Here is a 21,162-nt window from a genome sequence, read left to right as displayed (position 1 = left end):
ACACTAGAACTACTGAGGTCATTTTGACTACTTTGCACCATGTATTTCTATATAGGTGTCACGAGTCCAGTAGTTCTAGTGTTAAATCGTGCAAAGTTAATCACTTCATACTAACGTATCTCTCTCACTCAAGAAAATAAAATAAATTACATATATATATATATATATATATATATATATATATATATATATATATATATATATATATATATATATATATATATATAAATATATACAGTATATTATATAAACTGTGTGTATCTGTATGTATGTGTATTTGTGTGTGTATGTATGTGTGTATATATTATTATTATTATTTATTATTATTATAGCGTCATTTATTCCATGGCGCTTTGCAAGTGAGTGAAGGGTATACGTACAACAATCATTAACAGTACAAGACAGACTGGTATAGGAGGAGAGAGGACCCTGCCCGCGAGGGCTCACAGTCTACAGGGAATGGGTGATGGTACAATATATATATATAGATATATATATATAGATATATATATATATATAGATATATATATATATATTTATAGATATCTAGATATATATATAGATAGATAGATGGATAGATGGATAGATAGATGGATAGATAGATATATAATGTATGTATGTGGTATTCAACCCCCTGCAGATTTAGCAGGTTTACACATTCGGAATTAACTTGGCATTGTGACATTTGGACTGTAGATCAGCCTGGAAGTGTGAAATGCACTGCAGCAAAAAAGAATGTTATTTGTTTTGTTTTTTTTTTTAAATTGTGAAAAGTTTATTCAGAGGGTCATTTATTATTCAACCCCTCAATCCACCAGAATTCTGTTTGGTTCCCCTAAAGTATTAAGAAGTATTTCAGGCACAAAGAACGATGAGCTTCACATGTTTGGATTAATTATCTATTTTTCCAGCCTTTTCTGACTAATTAAGACCCTCCCCAAACTTGTGAACAGCACTCAAACTTGGTCAACATGGGAAAGACAAAGGAGCATTCCAAGGCCATCAGAGACAAGATCGTGGAGGGTCACAAGGCTGGCAAGGGGTACAAAACCCTTTCCAAGGAGTTGGGCCTACCTGTCTCCACTGTTGGGAGCATCATCCGGAAGTGGAAGGCTTATGGAACTACTGTTAGCCTTCCACGGCCTGGACAGCCTTTGAAATTTTCCACCCGTGCCGAGGCCAGGCTTGTCCGAAGAGTCAAGGCTAACCCAAGGACAACAAGGTAGGAGCTCCGTGAAGGTCTCATGGCAGTGGGGACATTGGTTTCAGTCAATACCATAAGTAACATACTCCACCGCAATGGTCTCCGTTCCAGACGAGCCCGTAAGGTACCTTTACTTTCAAAGCGTCATGTCAAGGCTCGTCTACAGTTTGCTCATGATCACTTGGAGGACTCTGAGACAGACTGGTTCAAGGTTCTCTGGTCTGATGAGACCAAGATCGAGATCTTTGGTGCCCAACCACACACGTGACGTTTGGAGACTGGATGGCACTGCATACGACCCCAAGAATACCATCCCTACAGTCAAGCAGGGTGGTGGCAGCAACATGCTGTGGGGTTGTTTCTCAGCCAAGGGGCCTGGCCATCTGGTCCGCATCCATGGGAAGATGGATAGCACGGCCTACCTGGAGATTTTGGCTAAGAACCTCCGCTCCTCCATCAAGGATCTTAAGATGGGTCGTCATTTCATCTTCCAACAAGACAACGACCCAAAGCACACAACCAAGAAAACCAAGGCCTTGTTCAAGAGGGAAAAAATCAAGGGGTTGCAGTGGCCTAGTCAGTCTCCTGACCTTAACCCAATTGAAAATTTGTGGAAGGAGCTCAAGATTAAAGTCCACATGAGACACCCAAAGAACCTAGATAACTTGGAGAAGATCTGCATGGAGGATTGGGCCAAGATAACTCCAGAGACCTGTGCCGGCCTGATCAGGTCTTATTAAAAACGATTATTAGCTGTAATTGCAAACAAGGGTTATTCCACAAAATATTAAACCTAGGGGTTGAATAATAATTGACCCACACTTTTATGTTGAAAATTTATTAAAATTTAACTGAGCAACATAACTTGTTGGTTTGTAAGATTTATGCATCTGTTAATAAATCCTGCTCGTTTGAAGTTTGCAGGCTCTAACTTATTTGCATCTTATCAAACCTGCTAAATCTGCAGGGGGTTGAATACTACTTGTAGGCACTGTGTATATATATATGTATGTATGTATATGTATATATATATATATATATATATATATAATTATACAATATATTCCACATGATTGCCCATTTTGCTCTGCTAGGGCTTTCTCAAAATAGACCTAGTTTTCGCATGGGCCCCTTTCACAGTTCATTGAAAAAGAGCCATGCCATTAACGGCTGCTTTGGTTTCCAGTTACAGTAAGTTGTAGCATCCTGCGTTGTAGTACAGTGTCACAAGTGTATATATTATTGACCACCACGTGTCATTCATAGAATGTCATCTGCCAGTCCTTGTGACACTGGAGCATCAGCAGGGCAGTCTGAGAGCTGCAGTCTCTAAAGAGAAAGATCACACGAGTACTCCACAAGCTGACCGCGCTCGTCTCAGCAGGTGATAAAGGAGAAGGGTAGGGGTGGCTTTTCCAAAAGGTCAGATGCAAAATAACTACCGTGAGTCAAGCTCAAAACCTGATGGTCGTAAATTCAACCACATGAGACAACATTGACATTATAAAAGCTGAAGGGAAAAAGCGCAATAGGGTCTTACCCAACGGACATTTAAGAGTAATAAGGGAATGTGCTCACCTTATGGGGTTGTGTGTCACAGAACCAGAATTAAAGCATGTAACCAGCTTCTGCAGAGTCCAGGTGCAAAAAAAGCTGATCAGATCAGGAACAAAGTTGAAGTGGAACTATTACTACACTGTTGAAGATATGACAGAAATCCTGAAAAACTGATTAAGATGGTTTTATTTTACGTGTTTCGAAGTGTCACCCCACTTCTTCATCAGGAAATTCACTGATATTACCATTCCTTGTAAAGAACCATGGATTGAATGGTGCAATCATAATAAATAATAATTAGGTGCAGCTCTCCTAGTGAGCCGTAAGCATCTACTCCGCATCAGAGCATGGTGGACAAGAATGGACAAAGAAAGATCACCAGGTAATTAGGCGCTCCAACAAATCAATCCCCATTAGGTGAAAAAGATGATGAAATGTATTTTGGCTGTAACCAGCCTTCATCAGGCTGTATGTAGCCGAATCGCATTGTATTGTACTTATTATTATTAGACATAATAATTTATTATTATTGTTATTATTAATATTATTATTATGATCTTTTTCATCCAATAATTATTTTCTTACTGGAACTCCTATTTACCTGGCAAACTTTATTTTTTTTCTGCACATGTAAAGCCTAACGTGTGACTTTTTGCTCCAAAAAGGTTGAAATAAAATAATGTAAAATAAAACCAAAAAATCTGCTTTCATTTTGTGCATAATTCATGAAACCTTTTTCAACATTTTCAAGATTTTTTTGTCTTAAAAGGAAAGGAGACCTCAAGACACCAAAAAGTCACTTTGAAAAAAGAAAAAAAAAAAATCTCCAAGTGATGACCTTGGAATGCATTCACATGGCGCAGCCTCCCTGCTTTTATTTTAGACGATGCTATAATGATTGCAACGGGGACGAACTATCTTTCATGTTCTCATTCGAATCTAGTGATGAGCGACCACTACCGTGCTCGGTACTCGAAACGTGCAGTTGGACGCTGGGACGACTTAACTCGTGTACCGAGTATAATGGAAGATAATGGGGAACTCAAGCAAACTGCAACAGTTTTTATTTTTGAAGATTCTGAGGACATGCCAAAGGGCCGGAAATTCCAGTTATACACACTGAATGGCTGACGACGTACTCTGGTCACTTCAGGGTTTATTTTAATGTAGATTGTATGTAGCATTTATATATTAAGAACAACTATTTTTTTTTTTCTGCAAGTTTTTAATTTTCAGCATAACCTCTTGAGACTTTTAAATCACTCAAGGTTTGAAACAATGTGGCTAGAACAAACTCAGAAAGTGTGCCAACTAAAGCAGCTGTGTAAATATCTCTTTTTCCTTGCAGCTCTTGATGGTATGTCAGTGATTCACAAGTGCTCCTAGCAGCAGTTGTTTCTGGCTGAACTAGTTACAATGCTGACTATGTGGCAATGTTCACACAGTGAGGATGTTATGAGCGCAATCTGTCATACCAAGCGTGTTTGTGTGTATATGTAGTTGTGTGTTTGCTTGTCTTTTATATCCAAGTGTAAAATTCACATTAGATTTGCAGTAACATATCAGTTATGCCTCCCGTAGTATTTGGAGCAAATAAACCATGTGAATTAGCCTTGTGGGAAATAGGGGATAGAACAAGGGTTCAAAACATTTTTGGTCCAAGGGCTGCAAAAATGTAAAGGGGTACTTGCATGAATACATCACCAGAACCAACTTTTGAGTATTTGAGAAGGGTCCCAGAGGACCATTATCAATATATGAGTTCAGTTCTAGAACCGTTGTCAGTACATGAATGCAGAGCCAGAACCACCGTCAGCACATGATTAAATCTCTAAGCTTAGTACAGCGATCAATTGCAATGTCAATTCCCAGTATGTTTTTAACAATGGTACGAAGATACTAGGAGTTTTTAACAGTCTTAATCAGACTGTAGACCATACAGGAACCACAGGACTGATGAGACGTAGTCAGTATCATAAATAAACATTTACAGTCAGGTACCTTATAGGTGACATCTAATATAAGGACAGCATGCCATAGGGCTAGAAAACACAAATCAACTATGCCTTTATCAGGCTTTGTAATGTTGTTTACTTAAAGTATTCAAATTGTCTCTCCAGTAAAGGAGACAAACTCTAGCACAGCGCCACCTATTGGAAGTAGCGATCCTAAAAGTCACAAGTGGATTTTTGACAATCCTTTGCAATATGACTCAGGATATATAAGCCAGATCAGAATCCCAATTTGCAGACACGGTGTTTCGGGGTGCTTGCCCCTCGTCAGTGCAAAGTATGGGGGTGTCTGATCTGGCTCATGAGAAAGCTATGTGGGGACCACGGGGGAACACTATTCTCCTTAAGGAGACTTTGCAAGCCAGTCTGGCTGCCAGGTAAGGGGACTTATAGCTGCAATGCCCCTAAAATTCCACGGGGGAACACTATTCTCCTTAAGGAGACTTTGCAAGCCAGTCTGGCTGCCAGGTAAGGGGACTTATAGCTGCAATGCCCCTCTGGGAAATATTCAAATTGTCTCTCCAGTAAAGGAGACAAACTCTAGCACAGCGCCACCTATTGGAAGTAGCGATCCTAAAAGTCACAAGTGGATTTTTGACAATCCTTTGCAATATGACTCAGGATATATAAGCCAGATCAGAATCCCAATTTGCAGACACGGTGTTTCGGGGTGCTTGCCCCTCGTCAGTGCAAAGTATGGGGGTGTCTGATCTGGCTCATGAGAAAGCTATGTGGGGACCACGGGGGAACACTATTCTCCTTAAGGAGACTTTGCAAGCCAGTCTGGCTGCCAGGTAAGGGGACTTATAGCTGCAATGCCCCTAAAATTCCACGGGGGAACACTATTCTCCTTAAGGAGACTTTGCAAGCCAGTCTGGCTGCCAGGTAAGGGGACTTATAGCTGCAATGCCCCTCTGGGAAATATTCAAATTGTCTCTCCAGTAAAGGAGACAAACTCTAGCACAGCGCCACCTATTGGAAGTAGCGATCCTAAAAGTCACAAGTGGATTTTTGACAATCCTTTGCAATATGACTCAGGATATATAAGCCAGATCAGAATCCCAATTTGCAGACACGGTGTTTCGGGGTGCTTGCCCCTCGTCAGTGCAAAGTATGGGGGTGTCTGATCTGGCTCATGAGAAAGCTATGTGGGGACCACGGGGGAACACTATTCTCCTTAAGGAGACTTTGCAAGCCAGTCTGGCTGCCAGGTAAGGGGACTTATAGCTGCAATGCCCCTAAAATTCCACGGGGGAACACTATTCTCCTTAAGGAGACTTTGCAAGCCAGTCTGGCTGCCAGGTAAGGGGACTTATAGCTGCAATGCCCCTCTGGGAAATATTCAAATTGTCTCTCCAGTAAAGGAGACAAACTCTAGCACAGCGCCACCTATTGGAAGTAGCGATCCTAAAAGTCACAAGTGGATTTTTGACAATCCTTTGCAATATGACTCAGGATATATAAGCCAGATCAGAATCCCAATTTGCAGACACGGTGTTTCGGGGTGCTTGCCCCTCGTCAGTGCAAAGTATGGGGGTGTCTGATCTGGCTCATGAGAAAGCTATGTGGGGACCACGGGGGAACACTATTCTCCTTAAGGAGACTTTGCAAGCCAGTCTGGCTGCCAGGTAAGGGGACTTATAGCTGCAATGCCCCTAAAATTCCACGGGGGAACACTATTCTCCTTAAGGAGACTTTGCAAGCCAGTCTGGCTGCCAGGTAAGGGGACTTATAGCTGCAATGCCCCTCTGGGAAATATTCAAATTGTCTCTCCAGTAAAGGAGACAAACTCTAGCACAGCGCCACCTATTGGAAGTAGCGATCCTAAAAGTCACAAGTGGATTTTTGACAATCCTTTGCAATATGACTCAGGATATATAAGCCAGATCAGAATCCCAATTTGCAGACACGGTGTTTCGGGGTGCTTGCCCCTCGTCAGTGCAAAGTATGGGGGTGTCTGATCTGGCTCATGAGAAAGCTATGTGGGGACCACGGGGGAACACTATTCTCCTTAAGGAGACTTTGCAAGCCAGTCTGGCTGCCAGGTAAGGGGACTTATAGCTGCAATGCCCCTAAAATTCCACGGGGGAACACTATTCTCCTTAAGGAGACTTTGCAAGCCAGTCTGGCTGCCAGGTAAGGGGACTTATAGCTGCAATGCCCCTCTGGGAAATATTCAAATTGTCTCTTTACTTAAAGTAAAGACTTTATCACTTGGTAATTATCATTGCTAGGTTTATCTGGCACCTGCAGGGCAGTCTGGTATGTCCCCTCCTCTGATTGACACCTCACTGTTAATGTACATTCTTTATTGAGAGTTGACAGTTTTTGCTTTGTTGATTTGCTACAGCGCATATCAGTAGGAATAATATTTTTGTAGGGTAGCAACATATTTTTCTTTATGCACTGTGAAAATTAAAACCACAAAATAGAAAATTATATATTTAAACAGTTTTCCTAATCTTTTAATATTGATATCCTAAACTTGTATGTCCTACTTACAATTTGGTAGAACTTAGGCTGTGCACAGTTGATTGAAGATCCCGTGGTGCATCTAAAGTGGCACAAGCCATCCCCATACATTGTTTGGTGGACTTGAATGATAATGTAAGCTCTGTCAACAGAATTATGAAGGTGATGTGGCAATCATCTAATTTTACTAATTTTATTGGTGCCAGGAGTTGGAACCTCACCAATGTTAAAGGGAAATCTGTCATGTAAAAACATTCCCACTATTAACCTGCAGATATGGGGTTAATCTGTGTGCCTGCCACAATGAAAGCCCCATCGACTGAACAAAATGATCTATATTCCTCTCAGCATCTTTCGGTCTTATCTGCGTGGTCAGATCGGTTTCAGTCACCGTTCTGTGCATAGTGATAGGCGGCTGTAACCACAGCACTGACTGACAGCATTGCATCACGACCGTGCCAGCTGTCAGTCAGTGCAGGGGCATAGTTACAACTGCTGCTCATTAAGCATTATGACTGGTGACTGAAACTGTGCCGTCTGCATCTATGGTTCCCGGGAGTAACAAAGTTAGTTTTCTCCTGTCAACAGGGCTCTCAATGTGGCAGCCGCAAGGTGTTAAAACACTATTAACCTGCAGATGAACCCCATATCTGCAGGTTAATAATGAGGGGTTTTTTTTTTATATGACCGGTACCCTTTAAATCCAGCAGGAGCCTAACTACAGTGACTGCAACTACAGTGGGTGCAGTCATACCCCGACCCTAGAGCTTAGGGGTACCAAAAAGGCCACCTTAGGCCATGTGAGAAAACCGATACAGTTAGGGACCCATAATAGTTAGAAACTGCACTGGGGCCAACAAGCTTAAAGTTACTCTACTGATTCTAAGGATATCCATATCCTAACCATAGCCATGTCTGAACGATAGATCACGAATATTAGTCTCCGAAAAGCCTTTTAACTCTACATCCTTTGCAGTTCCCATTATACAGTATTTAACAAGGAATAGCACTAAATGTAGGTTTACTTCTTCCATTAAGATAAGGGAGCCCAAAAACCCATGTTACAAGTCTATTGGGTCTTCTAGGTGCTGTTTATCTGCATCACATCACAGATTCATTAAATCTTCAATTCTGTATTTCTGCTTTTTATAGAACAAAAAATAGAATTCAGAATGGAAACGTGAACAGTAAATGATGTTCAAAGATAGGGTTTTCAGGAGTTGTCAACCACTATAAGTTAATCCTAATTGACCAAGGTCTTTAGAAAAAAAAGAAAAGCTACCACTGCTCCTTCGCACGCTGAAATGTGTTTCCTTCTAGTCTGCTATTACTAACATCCGACATGGGGGAGAGGAAACTTTTCACATAATTGATTGGTCCCTGCATACTGTCCCCTCGATTCAAGCCACTAAAGCCGGCTACCTATACTTTTTTTTTTTTATTTATTTATTTATTTTTAACCTGTGTGGAATATAATCTACCATATACTGCTTTTATACAGTAGTAAAATTCTAGGCCACATTTATGAAAAACTAGTTTTAATTTTTCATCAGAATTTAAAAAAATTCTATTCTGAGCTGTGATTGGTTGCTATGAGCAGTATGGTCACTTAGTGGTTATTTAGAGTGTAGGAAACCCAATTTCTGGATGTTTTGGGGAGTCAGCCTTTGAATGTCTGTATATTTGTACCTACTACTAAAGTTATTTTCTCTCACAACAGCGACTTTTGTCGTTTTTTTTTTTTTTTTTTTTTTTTTTTTCCCCCAGCCCTAGAGCGGCGCTTTAAATATAAGTCCACTACCCCAGGTCTTATACTTACCCTCCAGTGGCTTCACCCTATTTTTGGCACTGCTGCATTCCTGCAGTGTCATCTTGTGCTCGTAACTTCTGACTGTTTGGAGTTCAGCAGTTACGACTCAAGCTCTCAATGAGGCTCTCATAGACTTGTATTGAGTTGTGATTTCCGACGCGCTCCATGAAACACTAGAGCTGACAGCAGGTCACAAATTGTCGGCGACTGACCGGCGAGTAGAAGATAAGGGGCAGAGGACTTCTATTTAAATCACCACTCCAGCTCTGAAATTACAAAAAAAAAAAAAAACGCTGGCGCAATGCTTCAATGTACAGTAAATTATATCTTCATAATACATAAAAGGCCACCTACAAGGAATGAGCTTGAATTTCGAATCTTATCCTTGCAGTTTTCCGTTATTCATCTGTCTTATTGCCAATCAACCTGTAATTATTTAGGCATCTATATAAAACAAGGCTAAATCTTTACACAAAACACAAACTCCATAGTTTCTAGTGCAGGATCAGTGATTGCTTTAAATGTCTTTTTTTATATATATAAAACTTTATATATATTAACTTTGGGGCAACTTTTTTTTTATCTGAATGAACATATTTGGGGCTAGAATCTTTTTCAATTGGGTTTCTTTTAACATTTTTGACCCTTTGGCTAATGCGGTCACTACAGTACATAGCAGCCAGCAGAAGAAGTTACCTTTTAAATTTGTAAGTGAGCACGCTGTGACCGCATGGATAACTTCATCCCAACTATGATATGGTCATGTAACAGTTTACAATAGTTCTGAACGTTGATGTGGCCATAAATCAGCTTAGAAGCGTTCAGGAGAAGTTACAAGGCTTGTTGACTGATTTCGCAGCCTGCTATGTATTGTGGTACACAGAGGCTGTAGAAGTCAAGTCAGTCCAAAATTTTTAATAAAACCCAATTGGAAAAATTATTTGAAATCAAAATGCATGAATTTGTTGCCAAAAAACTTGGCCATATTTCTTTATGTTTTAACTTTGATGCGTTGGTGCTACTTTCTTCAAGTTTTTACTTTGTGTGATCATTCTTATGTTTACCCTTAATTGTACATATTACTATATTTACAATGAGTTTACATTTGGGGACCACCCATGAGTGGATGTGACTACACACTCTACAACATAGTTCTTCGCCATTGTAATATGCTTACTGTAACCCTGTGCTCGTCCAGTTTCACAATTGCATATGCCGCTTTTGATCATAATCTGTATACCAACCTCCGAATCTTTGTGCGACTGTCAGTCTTTTCTCAAGATACCTCAAAGCAACGGATAAGAGGAGCCGCTGTGAGTAACTACATCCTGTGTGGTGGCACCTTATGGACAAACTCTTCCCAAAGACTAGGTACAGGACCTATCACATATTTTTTTTTGGTATAAATATCCTTTTATTTATTTTTTTTCAGCTGCCAAAAGTCTGTTAAACAAGAAGACAGATGGAGTAAAGGTAAGCTGTCTCGTGATACGTGTGACAAATATTTCCCTCTATACAAATGCGTAGAAATAGAGGTTAATGACGTATATCACAGTGATGTTCTTGAAAATTTAAGTATTGAGTTAATACAATCCATAAATGCTTAAGAACAAAATTTCAAGAGAGACCTTCATGTACATTATAGCCTAACCTGAATTTTGATACATTGTTATTTTACATTTTCAAGTTGTAGATGGGGTTTATCTTGAATGTTAACAAAATTTAGTTGACGAATCCCCCTTAAATTCTGCATTATTTTCATTAGTACTCCATTGTATGTGTGACATCAAACCTGTAAAAAAAAAAAGTATTCAACTCTGACATGACACCTCCTGCCCTGTGCACTGGTGTGTAATGGTGCCACTGGGACATTGTCTAGATGAAAGTAACCATTCACATTACCTTTTATCTCGTGCATGGAACTTTTTTTTTTTTTTTTGTATCATCCTCTATATAAATAGGTTTCTTAGATCATATGCAAATGGTTTCTTTACAGTTACATATATACAGATTCCAGAAGGGTTATAATATCTCAATTACTATTCGTAGAATTCCCTTTTAATATCTTTTATTACGAAAAGAATGTTTTATTTTTTTAAATTATGTTTAGTAACAAACAATAAAATGATCGGTCGTATCAATATTCTCTGAATATAGAGAAGGCTTTACAATTGTAGAGTGTATATGTGTAAAGAGATCCTTTTTTTTTATAATTCTTAATATTATTTAGTTATGTCTTATGCCCAATGCCTTATTTCCAACTACCATGTTCTGCAGCTGGTGGGCCTTCGATTACATGACTGAACGTTTTTGACTGCTTAGACTTTCATCACCGACTTTCTACTATGGGAGTGTGAAAACTGAAAACATAACATTTCTAAAGGGATTTTGTGAGCAGAAACATGCTTCCCGAACCACAGCCAACGTGAATCAGATGCTGATTTTACTTATGGTTTTCTCCGAAACTCCCCAGTATTTCTGAGAAAGGCCTGAGTCACACTCACGCAAAAATCAAGTTGCATAACCCAGCACGGCCTGCTGCTCTCTGGACAGGAGTGTGCAGCTGCATGTTCCTGTCTGGAGAGCCACAGTCCGTGCCATGTGATGCAATTGGATTCTTGTGCGAGTATGACTCCAGCCTGAAGCATAGGATGGTTAGGCAATCCCCCCCATTCATGTTGCCTATGGTTCAGGCATATGACAGGTTCCCTTTAAAATCTGCTTGTAAGGAACACTTTTGAACACCATCTATTTATTTATTTGGTAGGAGTTTCTTTTCGTTTTCTTTGTCTGTTTCGTCATGTCTCCTTTTTTATCTTAAGATATAAATCCCTTCTTATTTGTGTAGTGTTGTTTGGCTGCTGTAACCATCTGTGGCTGAAACTGAGTAAGGGTATGTGCACACGTTAAGTAATTGGTGCATAAAACTCTGCACCTTTTATGCATTTCTTGGCAGGAAAAATGCTACTTAAAATGTGTTTTTTTTTAAGCTTTTTTTTTTTTTTTTTTTTTTTTTTTTTTACGGGTGCAGATTTTTCCCACTCATTAATATGGGTGAAATCTGCAGCAAAAACCCTGAAAGAATTGACATGTTGCAGATTTAAATCTGCACCAAATATGCAAGGAAAAATAACGTGTGATGCTTCAGGATTCTCATTTACTTTGCTGTGATCAGGGGGAAAAAAACGCAAGGAAAATACGACAAAACTGCAATGTGTGCTCAGGCCCTAAGATGTTGGTGAATTTTGGTAACCAAGTGTTTATAATAAGTGGGCTCTACAAGTTATATAGCTGTTGACCGACAACTATTTCCCCAGACTCCACTATAAATGCTTGGTTGTGTATTCGTTTATTTCAGTGGGTAGTAGGAGGTACTGATCAAAATATTCAACATCAAGAACCAGTCATCCAAGTAAATCACACAAAGTGATTCTTTGGCTGCAGGCAGTATAACAAGGTGGAGGCCTCTCTTATGCACTGTAGGGAGTACTTTATAGCATAAAAGAAGAGTGATTTGCTAATTATAAGTATTTAGGAATATATTTATGGCACTTTTTTTCTATTTTTGAAGAACCTCTTTAAGTAACGCTGACAACCTAGGTTCTATAAGATAATTGTCCCTTATAGGCTAGATTTGCCAAATTAAAACGGTAAATCTATAGTTTTACTGTTTTTTCAAAGGTTTGTTTCGATCCTTTGCTATATGATCGCAGCGGAAATGTTTAATATAATTGTCATCTAATTGTAGCGTTAAAGGGATTCTGTTAGTAAGAGCAAACTCCTCACCAAAACGTGTATATATGGGCTTGTAGATTTTTTAAATGTAAATCCATCTATATATTGATATTTTTGCTGCATTCCTAAACTAATTTGCATTTTCATGATATGCAAATGCAGAATTATGTGTTCTCTACTTGAAAAAGCACTTAAAGGGACTCTGTCAGCAGGTTTTTGCTCCCTTTTCTGAGAGCAGCATGATACAGACAGAGGCTCTGATAGTAAAGATGCATCACTTAGATCATTGGCTGCAGCTGTTGTGTCAGAATCAAAGATTTTAGTTTTGCATGTCAGAGCCCATACAGCTGGACCCGCCTACACCAGGTATTCCGTTTCTATAGAAAGAAACTGCTAATCACAGAGGGTGTTGGAATCAGACCTGAGCTCAGTTGCTGCTGGGTTCTTTAACCCTTTAGTGACGGAGCTAATTTTCACCTTAATGACCAGACCAAATTTTGCAATTCTGACCAGTGTCACTTCATGAGGTTATAACTCTGGAACGCTTCAACGGATCCCGGTGATTCTGAGATTGTTTTTTCGTCACATATTGGACTTCATGTTAGTACCAAATTTAGGACAATATTTTTTGTGTTTATTTATGAAAAAAATTGAATATTGGCAAAAATTTTGAAAATTTAGCAATTTTCAACTTTTGAATTTTTATACCGTTAAACCAGAGATTTCTGTGACACAAAATAGTTAATAAATAACATTTCCCACATGTCTACTTTACATCAGCACAATTTTGGAAACAAAATTTTTTTTTGTTAGGAAGTTAGAGGGGTTCAAAGTTTATCAGCAATTTCTCATTTTTACATCAAAATTTACAAAACCATTTTTTTAGGGACCACATCACATTTGAAGTGACTTTGAGAGGCCTAGATGACAGAAAATACCCAAAAGTGACACCATTCTAAAAACTGCACCCCCCAAAGTACTCAAAACCACATTCAAGAAGTTTATTAACCCTTCAGGTGCTTCACATGAACAAAAGCAATGTGGAATGAAAAAAAGCAAAAATTAAATTTTACCTAAAAATGTTGCTCTAACCCAAATTTATTCACTTTTAGAAGAAATAACACAACAAAATGGACCTCAAAACTTGTTCCCCACTTTCTTATGAGCGCGCCGATACCCCACATGTGGTCAGAAACCTCTGTTTGGACAAATGGGAGGGCTCGGAACAGAAGGAGCAATATTTGAATTTTGGAAAGCAAATTTGGCTGAAATAGATTCCAAGCACCATGTTGCATTTACAGGTCCGCTAAGGTACCTAAACAGAAGAAATCCCTCACAAGTGACACCATTTTGGAAACTAGACCCCTCAAGGCTTCTATCTAGGGGTATAGTGAGCATTTTAGATCCACAGGTACTTCACAGATTTTGTTAACGTTACGTTGTCATATTGAAAATTTTAATAATTTTCTCAAAAATGTTGCTTTAGCATCAATTTTCTCACTTTTTCAAGAGGTAATTCCAAAAATTTGACCTCATGGTTTGTTAACCACTTTTTTATGAGCGCGGTGATACCTCACATGTGGTCTGAAACCTTTGTTTGGACAAATGGGAGGGCTTGGAACGAAAGGAGCAATATTTGAATTTTAGAAAGGAAATTTGGCTGAAAAAGATTGCGGGCACCATGTCGCATTTGGAGGTCCCCTAAGGTACCTAAACAGCAGAAACCCCGCACAAGTGGCCCCATTTTGGAAACTAGGCCCCTCAAGGAATTTATCTAGATGTTTGGTGAGTACCCTGAACCCTCAGGTGCTTCACAGAATTTTATAACGTTGAGCCATGAAAAAAAAAAAAAAAAATTTTACCACAAAATTGTTATTTCAACCAGGTAGCTTTTTTTTTTACAAGAGTAAAAGGAAAAAATTCAGCATAACATTTATTGTGCAATTTCTCCTGAGTTTGGCGATACCTTATATGTGGTGGAAATCAACTGTTTGGGCGCATGGCAGGGCTCGGAAGGGAAGGAGTGCCATGTGACTGCAAAATTGGCTGGAATCAATAGCGGACGCCAGGTTGCATTTGGAGAGCCCCTGAGGTGCCTAAACAGTGGCGGTCCCCCAAGAGTGACTCCATTCTGGAAACAAGACACCTCAAGGCTTTTATCAAGGTGTATAGTGAGCAGTTTGAATCCACGAGTACTTCACAGAATTTGATAAGCTTAGGTTGCCATATTGAAAATTTTCATTTTTTTCACAAAACTGTTGCTTTAGCATCAAATTTCTCACTTTTTCAAGAGACAACAACAAACCGTGGACCCCACAGGTTGTTATCCAATGTCTTATGAGCACAGGGATACCCCACATGTGGCCAAAAACCTCTGTTTGGATAAATGGGAGGGCTTGGAATGGAGGGAGCACCATTTGAATTCTGGAAAAGTTGAAATAAATTGCGCGCACCATGTCACATTAGCAGGGCCCCTTGGGTACCTATACATCAGAAAACCCCCACAAGTGACCCCATTTTGGAAACTGGATTTTATTCAGGAGTATAGTAAGCATTTTGAATCCACAGGTACTTCACAAAAATGTTGCTGTAGCAACAAATGTCTCACTGTTAGGCTCTGTGGCCATGATCCAGCGACACGGCATCTAGTACACAGTGTCAGCCTCCTGCAGAGATGTGAGTGTTGTCCACGGGAGAACGCAGCTGCCCAAGCCCACGATTTGGGTTCAGGCCGCTGTGGAGCTCTATGCTACCTGCAGAGAACACTCATCTCCGCAGCATAAATTGACATGCTGAGGCTTGGGAAGCTGCGCCACAGGTCGGTTTATGCTGCGGAGAAAAGAAGCACATTGGGCATGGGATTTCTAAAAATCCTTCCACTGTGCTTCTACTGCACAACGCAGCGCTATGGACGCAGGGAAAACACTCTGCGCCCAAAACGCTGCAAACCCTGATTGTGGGCACACAGCGTAAAATGCTACAATGGATGAATGGATAGATGTCAAACAAATATAACGTCCCATTCCCCTGCATATTCTAAGCTGGCGCCCTTTAGTGCCTTTCATGTGGCACTAAAGGGTGCCTAGCCTTGTATTTAGCCCCCCAAAAAATTAATAATTAAAATAAACGACGTGGGGTCCCCCCTATTTTTGATAGCCAGCTAGGGTAAAGCAGACAGCTGTAGCCTGCAAACCACAGCTGACAGCTTCACCTTGGCTGGTGATCAATTTGGAGGGCTCCCCAGGCGTTTTTTAAAAAAAAAAAAAAACGTGGGGTCCCCCCAAATTAGATCACCAGCCAAGGTGAAGCGGACAGCTGGGGTCTGGTATTCTCAGGGTGGGAAGAGCCATGGTTATTGGACTCTTCCCAGCCTAAAAATAGCAGGCCGCAGCCACCCCAGAAGTGGCGCATCCATTAGATGCGCCAATCCTGGCGCTTCGCCCCAGCTCATCCCGCGCCCTGGTGCGGTGGCAGACGGGGTAATATATGGGGTTGATACCAGCTGTAATGTCACCTGGCATCAAGCCCTGGGGTTGGTGATGTCACGGCATCTGAACAGATACCCGACATCACTAACCCAGTCAGTAATAGAAAAAAAAAAGACAAAAAAAAAAATTTATTTGAAAAAACACTCCCCGAAACATTCCTCTTTTACCAATTTATTGAAAATAAAGAAATTCCGGTCGCTGTAATCCATTTTGGAGGTCCCTCGGCGACTCTGGATCTTCTAGAATATGGGGGGCACGTTCAGGGAACGTATCCCCCATTTTCTGGAAGAGCAAGCTCTCCATGAGCAGTGTGGGTGCAGTAATCTGAGAATACTGCACTCACACTGCCCCGGTCCAACCTAGGGCAGAGTGACCTGCAGTAACCTCATTCCAGAATATGAGGGGCACGCTCACAGAACGTACCCCCCATTTTCTGGAACAGCAGCCTCTCCATGTGAGGAGTGTGGCTGCAGATCACTGCTCTCACCCTCCCCCGGTCCACAGTGGAGCCTGTGCATCAGCGACGTCAGCAGGATCCCTGCTTGCAGGGATCCAGCTGACAGCCGCTGTCTGCGCATGCGCCGCCAGCATTGAAGAAGGAGGCGGCGATCGCGGGCCCGGAGCGGCAGACAGGTAACGTATAACCGGGGGCTTGGGGGGGGGGGGGGGGTGACGGGGGGTTACCTAGTGGGACCTGGGGACACCTTTCTGCCGCATGTGACGTGTCACATGCGGCAGAAAGAGCAGAATGAAGGCGGCCGCGCGCTGTGCGCCGCCATCTTCCACGCTCCGGAGGGGGGAGGGGGGTGGTGGCTCTGGAGAACCGGAGGGGGCTCCGGTGACCAGAGGGCTCCGGTGGACTGGAGGAGGGGTCAGGGGGAGGACATTTCCCTCCGATCTGAAATGTTTGATCATTTCAGATCGGAGGGAAATGACTGCAGAGCCGGCGCCGGCGGCAGTTTTCTGTGCGCTTCGGCGCCATTTTGGATGTCCGGTGGGGGTAGGGGTGGGGGTGGGGGGACTCTCCGGTACCGGGGGCTTTGGGGGCACTAGGGGGTTAGATTTCTTTCTCATCTGACATGTTTGATCATGTCAGATGAAAAAGAAATCAGTTTTACCGGCCATTTCTTTTTTTTTCATGTGTTCGTCGGTATACGGTGTATACCGCCGATCACATGATCGGGGTCCAAAAAAAACACCCCGATTCATAATCTGGGGGGTCTCAGCTACCCCCGGTAGCTGAAACCCCCGAGATTTTCGGTCGCTGGGGGGCGCTACAGGGTTTTTTCGGGCCGCCGCTTTAAAGCGGCGGAACAGAATAAGTACCCTGTTTTGCCGCCGCTTTAAGTCGTACGGCCGTCGTTATGAGGTTAAATGATAAAGCTTAAGCTAACATTCCAAGTAAACAAAAACACTGATACCAGACAGGGGCTAAATTCTCTGTTTTAACCCTTGCAGCATGCTGACTTAGAGTCCTTTTTACAAGCCTCATTCAACTATTTATTTCTCCTTACAGGCCCTGTGTCTTTTAGTTTGATTGTTGGGTCACTGTTCGTTTTCCTTGCCTGGAACCTTTAAAATCTCAGACAATGAGCCAACAATATGTCGGGGTGGGTCAAAGGGAGAACGTTGCTCCTTGTGGATTGTTCCAAGCCAGCATAAGGAAATTTTTATAGGTCATGCAATCAAGCTAAAGAGGTTAGTGCTAGGTGGGGAAACAACCCCAAGAGGCAGGTGCCTGTTATGTGCTTTTTTACAGCTAGAGCACTTAATGTCTCATTGGCATATCAATTAAAATGCTAATTACTCGTGAATATAGCAACAGGTAGGAGCAGTAAAGGGTTGATGGATTTAAATGTCAAAGCCCTGAATGCCCATTGATGCCTGTTAGGTTAGTTAATGTTACTGACACCCTCCTTTTAAGTCATTTTCTTATAATGCAAGATATTAATTTGAATAAAGTGAATTTTTTGTGAGTGTAACTTTACATTTAATATTAGTAAAAAAAAATGTTGCTGAAAATCCTCAATCATCTGAAGTTACTGTAGTATCCCTAGATTGCGGAGTATGGGCATGAGCCACCTCCACATTTGTGGGTTGTCTCCTTAGGAGTACGGCATATTGACAGGGTAGAGACAGGTCCAGGTTTCATGAACTTACTTTAATCACATACAGACCCAACCTGTACATGTATTTACTCTGAGAATAACTATTGAGGTTTCTAAAGCCTGGACTCTCAGCAATCAACTGATTTGATAGCGGCTTAAGTATAAAAAGCGGTTGTTTCATGATTTAGATATGTCGGGTGGGTCAAAGGGAGAACATTACTCCTTGTGGAGAGTGCCAAGCCGGCATAAGGAAATTTTTATACGTCATGCAATCTCCTGTGGGAATTTTATATTCCCGAATAGCCTCTCCAAAGAGGAAGAGTACAGTAACCAAAGTGCCACCTGTTGGGGGAGCAGTCTTTACAGTCAATATTGTCCCTTTTAGTGTACCTTGCTATATGAGTTATGATAAGATGCTAAACCAGAGATCCCATTTGCTAACACATGTCTGGCTGTTTGCTCCTCATCAGTGTAAAGCACGAAATCTCATTTAGCTAAGAGAGAGCTAGAGCTTTTGTCCTCTTCCTTTCTCTTCCTCTCTAAAGAGTCTTTGAATATAAAATTTTACATGTACACCTAGGAAATCTTATTCTACTTTTTATAGATAATATATTTACATTTGTTCATGAAGATTTTATATCCGTTCATGCAGGGGGTTTTTTACGCTATTCTTGAGATTTCCCTAAGCTTTGGAAGTCGTTAATAAAAAATGTTTCCTACATCTCCGTTTGCAAATCCATATCTTGAAGCCTTGTTATTCATATTCAAAGACAACACTTTGTGTCTCCAAGCGAGTAGTGTCTTGTCTGTTACCATGACAACCGTGGCTTTATGACGCAAATTAAAGATGGAGAGCACAAGAAACAGCTGGAAAGGTCTCCGCTACAGGAGCAGGAGCTGCAGACCCCAGTAATTGTACCTCGGAGATCATTACATAAGACATTTTCAAAATGCTGCTTTATATTCGTAAATGTAATTAGTACAAATGAAATAGAAGAGTTATACCTCCTTCTGGTTTTGTATCCTAAAAATTACAAATAAGTGGTTATTAGGGAAATGTTCCTTCTATTTTCAATCCATGGTTTTGCGATCGCCTGGATTTGCTCCTTTCTATTGTACATTTAGGTGCAGTTTTTATACTACAATAGTGGGTAAACCAATATTAGTGTGATGCTTGCAAAAAGATTTAGGGTTAATTTCCACATCTTAAATATATTGTAGTGGCTTATCGATGGCTAAAGCATTTAACCTACATAGAGTATACCGACAAAAGGCACAATGTTTTTTTCATAAAAGTCTCTCATTTAATAAATTAATAAAAATAAAATCGAAATGCCATATATGAAATATACCATATTTACTTTTATGGTTTTATCTAGGCAAATGCGAACAGCTTTGCCCCTCTTTTTGTTCTGGCTTGGTCATATACACTCAGGTTTTTATATAGGCCCATCACAAAAAAATCAAATTCTCGCACAAATGTCCGTCAACAACAATTATGGTTGAGGTCACTTACTTGGCTTCACAGGAACAGAAATATCCATCGCTGCCAGCAGACCATTTTAGAAAGTAGAGAGTTAATGGGTTAGCAAATACGTCTACATGTCTAAAGGGGTTTTTCCATATTATGAAAACTTATAATTTATCCACGTGATCGGTGGTGGTCCAGCCACGTAGATCACCACTGTGTATAAAGATGCATTTACACTGAAAGATTTCTGTGATTGTGCATTCCCAGAAATGGTAGTTTCACCTTTTTCTGTGGTGCCTTGTTCTTTATAAACAGGGAAAAAAAAGCAACAAATATACAATATAGAAGTGAATTGTTAGAAAACCAAACTGACACCTCTCAAAATAAATACTTTATTAATTGATTATTAAAAATGGTCAAGGTGTTGTGCACAGTGACACAGGAAATACCTATTGTAGTGGTATCAAAGGATAGGGGCATGAGAAGAGTGGAGGCCTGTTGTGTATGGCTTAACAGACCCAAAGTTGTTGAGGGATACAATTATTAACTCTCCCTCCTTTTGTACCTACCCATCAACGGAGGCTAAGCACCCTAAAGTAAGTTAGTGGTCCACGTCAGCTCTCCCTTTCTGCCCCTTAAACCTAATGAAGTATCCACCACCATTAGCCAAAGAAACTAAAGACCTTGTATGCTCTTTTATTAAAAAGAAAAAACAAAACAAAAAAAAAACGTATAATAGGTGGGGAGGGCACAAGGGATTATGGTCCCAATACAACTTGTCTAAGGTAAAGTAATAAAACTGCAAACTATGATTCAAGTATGCGAATACTCATGGACGACAAGACATAGACAATATATAAACCATACGGTATAGGCCACAGAGGTACTTTACGTTGAAGTTAAGTCCTCATTTTGATCCCGACGCGTTCACCCCTTCCAAAGTGTCTTGGGGGTTCATCAGTGAATTATTCACACAGGAAGGCTAGAAAAGAGCTTCCTCTGAATAAAGATACTCGTGCAGGGAAACTCTCACATAGAAGTTATGCTTCACCGCCGGGAGTTAGGCCCATTTGACCACACAACTTGTGGAGTGCGGCTTGCGTTCCACGACCTATCTCCCACCGATGAGGTATAACTTCTGTTATGTGACAAGCACCATGCCAGAGTACCTTTTATCAGAGGAGGCCACCGAGCGACGTTCTGACGGCCATGTGTTAGGAGGCTCATTTCTAGCCTTCCTGTGTAAATTGTCCCCTAATAACCCCCCACAATGCTTTGAAGGAGGAAGGAAGAAATGTCGGGATC

General features: G+C 40.9%; 1 protein-coding gene across 24 annotated transcripts in view; it reads left to right on the top strand.

The window, feature by feature from the left end:
• Positions 1-21,162, top strand: part of CAMK2G (calcium/calmodulin dependent protein kinase II gamma) — a 333,717-nt gene that overhangs the window by 280,246 nt on the left and 32,309 nt on the right. For all 24 annotated transcript variants that reach the window (XM_075348871.1, XM_075348864.1, XM_075348870.1 and 21 more), the window contains one exon: positions 10,488-10,528. In XM_075348871.1, the coding sequence (XP_075204986.1) occupies positions 10,488-10,528 (41 nt within the window). The remainder of the gene's footprint in view (positions 1-10,487; positions 10,529-21,162) is intronic.

The sequence above is a fragment of the Anomaloglossus baeobatrachus genome, chromosome 5, assembly GCF_048569485.1.
Source record: "Anomaloglossus baeobatrachus isolate aAnoBae1 chromosome 5, aAnoBae1.hap1, whole genome shotgun sequence".
NCBI lineage: Eukaryota > Metazoa > Chordata > Amphibia > Anura > Aromobatidae > Anomaloglossus > Anomaloglossus baeobatrachus.
Note: the sequence above shows the minus strand (reverse complement) of the source record. Positions and strands in the feature narration are given on the sequence as shown.